Below are 8,727 nucleotides of genomic sequence, written 5' to 3' on the forward strand. Positions count from 1 at the left end.
ATAAGCCGTCGCTTATTATTTCCTCTGCTGCTTTCAGCGCTGTCGCCGCGGTCTCCGCTCGTATGATGTAGTCCGTTGTGACTCGCTTTCCCTTTCTCAGTGAAGTAAGTTCAGTGTACAGGCTATAATTCGGGTTTTCCTTTCCTTGTAGTGCTCTCTCAGCACTGTTAAAGCCTTTCGACCCTCATCTTTTGCCTCCCTTATGACTAGGGACAAGCTTCGGTCATCTAAACACTGTACAAGTTCGGCGAAGGCATCGGCATTCTTCGACTCATCTAGCTCACGCTCATCGCTGCTAGGCACAAAAATGTTGTAAAGTTTTTGGATCCGCATAAAGGATAAAAACTTTACCTCCCATAATTCGTACTTCGATTCGTTTCCATCGAAGACTAGAGCTCTCCTGGGCCCATAACCTGTTGAGTTTTGGGTAGCCATTTGCCACTCCTTTATATTCACAGCACAACTTTAGGGTTACACAGTTTTATTCACTCTGATGTATACAAGGAAAGTTACATCTATATATAAGTGGTTACATGATAATCTCTTTAGGGCGGATAACATTTCATTTTACATTTGGTTACCATATTTGGCTTTCATTAAAGAAACATTTACTACACTTGCATCTATGGAATCTATGGAATCATTTGATCACTCATAAATCTAAATTAAATCTATTTACAGTTGATTGATACATATATATTGGAATATTTGGAATATAATAGAGCATACTTTAACAATATCAGCACAATTTACAAAGGATTCTGGTTTGTGGTTTACCTGTAGAGAAGAAATGAGATTAGTTTGGATGGATTTAAGCCCTGGTCAAACGAGAATGATAGTTGATAAGAGTTGCAACTCTCGCTTGCGTTTGACCGCGAACTCTCATACACTCTCATCAATTCTCATCGACTTTGAACTGGTTCAAATTTTGATGAGAGTTGATGAGAGTTTGGGCGCGTTTGATCGGTCATGAGAGTTGATGAGAGTTGCAAAACCGCCAGCGGTTTGCATTTTTTTTTGCCGATAACAAAAAAATAGCAAAACGAAGTGAAGTAATTACGAAATTAATGCGCGCGGTAATCAACTCTCATTCTCGTTTGACCAGGGCTTTAGATATCATCCAGTTATAATTTAAGTGGTTAAAAGCTCTCGTGTCAGTAGCATGCGCATGCGCAATGGAATATGTTCAGACGCAGGCGAAAAGCGCAGTGATTACATACGCACGTGTTATGACTTATGAACCATTATATCGCTAATTAATACTTGTGATTTTAAATTAGCTAACTAAATTCTTGGTGGACACTATATTCATCAGGAAATATTTTATTTCCCCCCAAATATTCGACCATTTACATAGTTAACTGTGTAAATACCTATGCTACCTGCATGAGCCTAACAATAGTGACCTAAAGAAATAGAACGCGTAAATTAATGGGATAATTTTCGAAATCTTCATTTCAAACCACCGCGGCAATCCGCAATCCCGAAGGTCCGAATTCAGTTCCGCCCTGCAAAACAACTTAATACTCAACCCCGGCAGCAAGAAGAGATTGCACAGTATTTTCACTAAAGCATATAGCAATAGCAGACGGCCCATATAGAAACCGGGTTTTTAAATCACAAAGAGTGCAAATAATTTTTTCTGCAAAGCATATAGCAATGCTGCCGCCCATATAGAAACGACAATGCCAAATGCATGCACAGGGGAGTTTATACTCACCATTTTAAGAAACAAACGATCCTCAACATCTTCGAGACATCTACTTGTGACACAATTTGTGCCTCCTGCTTACAGTAAAATTAACTAATCAAGATTAATTAAGACATGCATGAAAGCATTAATCCATTTTGTCAGGCGAAATCTTTTTATATCATATAATTATATATATTTCGAGGTAGCATCTACCCTTTTTTTATGGAAAATGTCAGCAAGCAAAGTTTGTAAACAATTGTTGTTTACATGTAAGTAAATGCATCCTATAAATTGTATTAACCACCACGGCCCAAGCTAACAACTTTTTAACCTCAGCCAAGCCATTTTGAAGGTCTGGCAACCTTTCATGTCATGTTTATTCCGAATGATTGGATGATCGTGGCCCAACTTGATTCCACCGGCCATGATAAGCAATCTAAAGGGTTATATTGCAGTGCGCATTTAATATATCCGAATACATTTTACTCGCGTTAACATATACATAAAATGCAATTGGGTACGTCTTGTTATATACAATTGCATGATCATCTATATGAAATCTTACTCGAATGCGTGTCATATTTCGATATATGCATGGTCAATAGAGAGCTACAGTTTAGCCAAGCAAATATACTCAAGGGAAAAAAAACTTTAGTTTGTATCGAGACAACCGTTATACGAATTCTGTTGATGATTTCATCGATAAGCCTGATTTCAATGCTTGGAGGAAAATAATTGCAAGGGCGCCTAATAAAGTGGCCCAGTCATGACTTTCCTTATATCATAGCTAATGTTTCATTTAGTGTTCATACCTTTATATGCACGTGTTAAAACGCCTTGACTTCTCCATGCATTGATGTTAATATCCAGCAAATATTTGGGATAGTCTTCGCGAAATTATTGGTAAAGATCTTTACCCGCGTGCTCATGTACGCATAAACAGTTGATAGACGCCATTTCAAATTTGTTCATTTTGCCGCTTTAGCTGGCAGGCTTCAAGGTGCAATGACCATGCATGATTGCAATTTAATATCCGGAATGTAATTTCTAATCAAGGAAGCCCAAATCAAAATTAGTGAAAATTTTCCTGTTGCCCAACAGCTGATATGTTGTCCAAGCAAGATAAATTGTATTCTAATGTAAATTCTGATGAATTATATATAGCGAAATATATGTAGCAAAATATCTGAAAGGTTAAACTTAAATGTTTGTAAACGTTAGCTTGGCAACTTGCCCTTTGGGCTTGTGTCAGCCCAGTGGTGCGCAAGGAAGGACTGCACGCACTTTAAAACATAGTGCAAAACTCAACCTCACAAAACACGGAATTTTTTTTGTAATAAACAATGTCACACAATGAACATCATTGATATAGATTACTTTCATACAGTCTCTATCATTTATACCATTTGAGCCTTTTCCGCGTTCCACGTTTCCGATTCGAGGAGCAAGTCGAGAGAAATCATATTACAAAATATACATGGGGAGTGAATTGTGCTGAAATGTGCATATATCAATATATGAAGTATTTTTTGTGAATTAAGAGTCTAAATAAATATTTATAATGCATGAGTTATATTTATGCCATAATATATATGAGTAATATTTATGCAATTGCCACCTTTCAACATGCCAGCAACGATCGAGCCAGATGGCTTAGATCTGGTGAGACAAAGATACCTTTTTAAGGAAATAAGACAATTTTATAAGCGGGGCACTGAGGATCTTGTTGCTCGGGCTCCAGTTTTAGACTAGATGGACGCGTACATATTTAAATTGCTATGATATTCATGCAGTGGCGTAACGAACAGAGCTGAGGATGGGGTCTTGAGGTATACTTGGTACTGCAGTGTCCCTTAATTCGCTGTTTGTCATAAATCACGTTTTGCTTATACAATGATGTTTCCTTATCTATCCTGGCCCCCAATAAATGGGGACTTTTAGTTCTCGTCGTAACCCTACCGAACGCGCGTTAGGTCACTGTATTTATGCCTTCAAATTATAGCTAGGGTATTTCAATTGTTGTATAATTTGTAGCTATGTCAGACTGCATTAAAAACAACGAATTTCAAGCTGAAATGTCCGTCCTAGGATGCGGTCCTTAATTTTGAATAGATTTTAATCAGTAGCTGCTTCGTACGGAGGCCCAGCTAGATAAGTTTATCAGATGTAAATAAATTAGCTATATACACATGGTTTACAACTACGATATTAATATGTAACACGCAAAATCCCTCAATTCATTTTAAAATCTGGTTTTGTCTGTTTACATACACTTAGAGACTTCCGACAATTATGCACCTTGCCAAGGCATATTATGGCTCGTAATGCTAATACATGGCTTGCGACGTTGTTTGGATGCGCGGTGAAATTTGGCTTATGGAAGCTACAGAAGTATAGTAAAGCACAAATTCTAACCATTTAGTGCATTACCGAATTCAAAAAACGATAAATTTTTGAAAGAAAGCTTACGACGTGAAATTTGACGCTAATGGAATAATTGCATGCACTGAATATTAATAACCTTCTGTCTGCATGACGCTAAGCATAAACCATAACATAAAGCGCACAAAATAGCATTCGATTAGGCTAAAACGATATAACCTTACTATTTCCTTTACAAGCCTTTTACTAAGGAACTGAATACGTTTCTGCGTTTTTTCATATGCGTTGCAATGTTTCTTGTCTCTCCAACAAGAGAATGTGTGATTGGGCTCTCTCTTGATTGGACTCATAGCAGGGATTAGTTGCCCGTTGCTACAAGTTTGAGATCAATCCAGTGACTGTTGAGTTTTTCGTATTTTCCCCACATATTTGTTGGCCCTAATTTAACCGATTTTAACTGTGATACTTGTATATTTCAACTTTGACTTCGTTAACACGTAACACTGGATTCTTTCGTCATCACATCTTCGTTTGCCTTTCTCAAACAAAATCTTCAATGCCTACACGCGTACAAAATTTGACCTGTTCCGGTGGCAATGCCAATTAATTATAACGGGCTTTATTCTAATGTACGTATTGTCCGAATAAAGAGAAGTGTATTATGAGGTCTCTTTTGTGTTCATTGCGTCAACACTGCACATGCGCAAACTGGTATGGAATGGTACATTATCTTTAGTTTTTGCACAAGATCAGATTTATCGAATAATGCGAAGGTTTGATAGCGCATGCATGCATGACGTATGATGTTCTTGATATAAATTTTAGTAACTAGACAACGAGGAAATACAAAGTAATAACGCACTATTGCTTCCGCATTTACACTTTCGTCCATTTTGAATTGATATTCGGAAGGATATCTTTTTTGGGGATTTGTTTTTTTCTTTTAATCATCGTTGGTTCCCAAGGCAGAAAATGAATTTAAACCATTTGAAACTCTCTCAAAACACTGTTCAAATTTGTCCCTGTGTGATTGCTTAGCCTGCACAATTATTCATGACTCGTCTCAAATACAAGTATTTCGCCTGCTCGCTGTCTTAACAAAAACGGCAAGCTGTTAAATTACAGCTAGACATCGCGTGTATTCAGCAGTTCAGATGTGTGGACATAATCTGACGAAATATATGCTGTTGGAAAACTTCATTCAGTCATTTTACGTTTTATAAGACAAACAAGAAGTCTTTATATTGGGAGTATATCTTCGGTGCTCACTTTGCTATCACAACAGCGTGGAAGGATCAAATCAGGTAAGAAAATTATGGAAATTGGTGGTACGGTAGGATAATTTTATTTATCATAATATGATGGTCAAAAAACTTTTTGCAGCAATTCAGATCAGGTCTAAGTTAATCATCGCTGCTTTATAATGAACCCTTGTTATAATTGCATTATATTATAATATAATAGCATACTATCATAAAGTCTAAACATATTACCGTGTGTACTGAAATTTTGAGCTTTATTTAACGGACTTTTGTATGATAATTTGCCATAATATTAATTACCTGTCTTACACTTTAAACGCCACGTTTGGGTAGCTATAGTTGATCAAATAGTTCTAGAACACTTCGCTTTATCTAAATCAAATGATGGTCAAAAGTGATGACCATTTATTACAATTATTTTATTATATTATATTCCATTATTTTGTAACTATAATCTTTGCAGTTTCACCCATGTGGTATTGGGTTTTATACCTTTGCCTTGATTAGAATTTATGTTTATGTATAATATAGCTGGAATCATGCATTGAAACTTGCGATCTTTTTAGGAACGACAATGTATTTGTCCGTCATCATCATAGCAATATTCGCAGCGGTTTTTCCTGCGTCAGTTCGTGGCCATGGTATGATGATGGACCCAGTGAATCGCGCGAGTCGTTGGCGCAAAGGTTACGGAGGTCCAAAAGAATACACTGACAACCAACTGAGCTGCGGTGGTAGAAACGTACAATGGGGGAAACACAAGGGCAAATGTGGCGTTTGTGGGGACGAATATGGGATCGCGAACCCCAAGTTCCATTATCCCGGGGAGTTCGCAAAAAATGCGCCGATTGTGAGAAGCTACCAGGAAGGTCAAAAGATTGAGGTTAAAATAAGAATCACGACAAATCATTTGGGTTATTTCACGTTTCGTCTCGCCCCATTGACACAACAGCCCATCACACAAAATGAGTTAAACAAGATCTTACTGAGAATGCCCGATGGAAACGCGGAGTGGAAATTGCCCCCTGGAAACGGGGTCTACACTATCACCCTGCAGCTGCCCAAGGGAGTGACATGTGATCACTGCGTGATGCAGTGGTGGTGGAGCACTGGCAATAATTGGAAACTAGAGGAAACTACTTTATCTAATATTAGAGTTCCATTCCGACAACGAGATATCTGTAGTTGAAGGAATGTTTAAAGTTCTCCAGGAACGACTACCACGAACACACACAACCCTAGCGCGAAGAAGAGCGAAAACTATCTTCTTACGTAACCAGTTGAGAACGATGGAGGTACTAAAGTTCTTTTTCTCAGCCAGTTTGCCTGCTAGGAACGAAAGGAAGTGAGAAGTCTCCCTTCCACATCCACCATAGGCACTAAAAACGACTGGGGTGAAGGAGCCATGTTCAACTTCAACAATTCTTTGATTATAATGACGTTTCTTCACACGTTCGTCGGCGTTAAACGAGCTGGTAAGCATTACCAGAAATTTGCGACATGATAATTTGCATGTATACTAATTTGCATTTAACTTTCAGCATAATGGCCTTCAACATTTACTATAAAATATATATAGTAAATATACAAAACTTAAAAATGCCGTTGACCTAGACCTTGCCTACTGTTTGCCGACCTCTAGATCGGTCGAGCAGCTGTTTAGAAACGTTTTGGTGGCCGAATTTTTTTGCTTGGGCATTTCTGTAATCTGCCAAATTTAAAAATATATTGCTCAAAGTTTTGTCCGTGTTCTGTCAACGAACTTATAAAATCGCTCACATTGATTCGAATATTTCGATTCACGGATTCAGGTAGTTGATGAATTGACGTGTAATATACCAAAAAAGTTGTTAAAGATATTGTCTTTCGTATTTGTGTATAAACTTTTCTGTACGGCTCGGATTTTCACTGCAATCACTTTAAAAAATATTATCAGTCTTATCAGGAACTTGAACAATACGACGGCTATATACACATTTGTTCACAATCAGTTGGCCGAACGTAGAAATACCTAAGGTAAGTAATTCGATCATTAAAACGTTGGGAAACGGCTGTTCTATTGACCCAGAGGTCGGCAAACAGTGGGCAAGGTCTAGGGCAACGTCATTTTAAGGTTTTGTATATTTACTATATGCATTTAATAGTAAAAGTTGAAGGCCATTATGCTGAAAGTTAAATGCAAATTATCATGTCGCAAATTTCTGGTAATGGAGTCTGGCGTCGATGTGTCGAAGCGTAAGGATTAAACACCCTGACATCAAAAAATGCTTTTTCACATCTCTGCCAGAAACCTCTCGCAGCTATGTCCACTCTGGCATCGTCGGCCGAACTAGCACTGGATGGAAGTACTTCGCCAGTTAAAGGAGCAAGAGCAGGTTCAGTAGAAACGTCATTCGCCACGTCGTCTATGGCAGAAGCGAGAAGGTCACGGATTTCGTGATGTCGTCGATGAATAAAACCTCCTTTCAGGCACGACAAGGCATGGTCCACGGTGAAAGATTTTCCACAAGCGCAGAAGGATGGAAGGCGCTTCAATGGCCACCGATAACGCATATAGATTGCGTCAAATAATTCTCGTTTCGTGAGGACATGCCCTTCATTAGCAAGTGGCAGTGCTGTCAAACAAGCTGAGGATCCCTTCAACTCATACTTGATCTCAAGTTCTGCAACACCAGCTTGTTTTGGGCATGTTGATGATTAATTATCTCACGGCGCAAATCGTAGATGGATGCTCCATTTTCATTTGCTGGAGCGTCATCATTCTGATGGATGGTCTTGCTTGAGAGATTTTTACAGATGGTCTTTGAGTTCTCATTTTCTTCATCGCACAGGTCGGAGAAGATAGGTATTCCAAGACCCCCCATTCTCGTCGGCAGTGACAGTAACTTCCTCTCATGGATGGAAACACTACGGTTGTCTGGGAGCGCTGGCAGGAGCTTCAGGCTGATGGAATCATCTACCACTCGCATCGCAGTCTTGATACCTGGAACAGTGCGCATATGGTAAGTAAATCTGTGCCGAAACCCTGATACAAATGCAGCATATGCAGCTTAGGGCTCAAATTTAGCAATTTCACTTAAAACGTGGAGTTGGTAACACCATTTACTAACTAAAGACGAAATGTACTTATCTTTCCCATCTTCAGAGCCAAGATATCCTCCAAGGTACTTATGTCCTTCAGTTGTTATACGAACACCAGTTCCAACGAACATCTCTTTGGCAGTCTGCTCCAGGTGCGGCTTCACAATCAACCAGGATTTGTCAGCACGCGGATAGTAACCAAGACGGGGACCATAAATAGCAATGTTCTTCCACCAGGAACGCAAATGAGCAAGTTTACCAGCACCACTAAGGTCATCAGCAAAGGCAACATGTCGAACATCACTAGCT

The 8,727-nt window shown here is 38.8% G+C and overlaps 1 protein-coding gene across 1 annotated transcript; it reads left to right on the forward strand.

The window, feature by feature from the left end:
* Positions 1-5,911: 5,911 nt before the first annotated feature.
* LOC114532911 lies at positions 5,912-6,526 on the forward strand. Its single transcript, XM_028554497.1, has one exon. The coding sequence runs from the start codon at positions 5,912-5,914 to the stop codon at positions 6,524-6,526; it is 615 nt and encodes a 204-aa protein (XP_028410298.1).
* Positions 6,527-8,727: the final 2,201 nt, after the last annotated feature.

This window comes from Dendronephthya gigantea, unplaced genomic scaffold (genome assembly GCF_004324835.1).
Source record: "Dendronephthya gigantea isolate DGI-Jeju-01 unplaced genomic scaffold, DenGig_1.0 000082F, whole genome shotgun sequence".
In the NCBI taxonomy this organism is placed as follows: domain Eukaryota; kingdom Metazoa; phylum Cnidaria; class Anthozoa; order Malacalcyonacea; family Nephtheidae; genus Dendronephthya; species Dendronephthya gigantea.

Bases quoted from the DNA above. Each gene is read 5' to 3' on its own strand.
- LOC114532911 (XM_028554497.1), top strand. From the start codon at position 5,912: ATGTATTTGTCCGTCATCATCATAGCAATATTCGCAGCGGTTTTTCCT.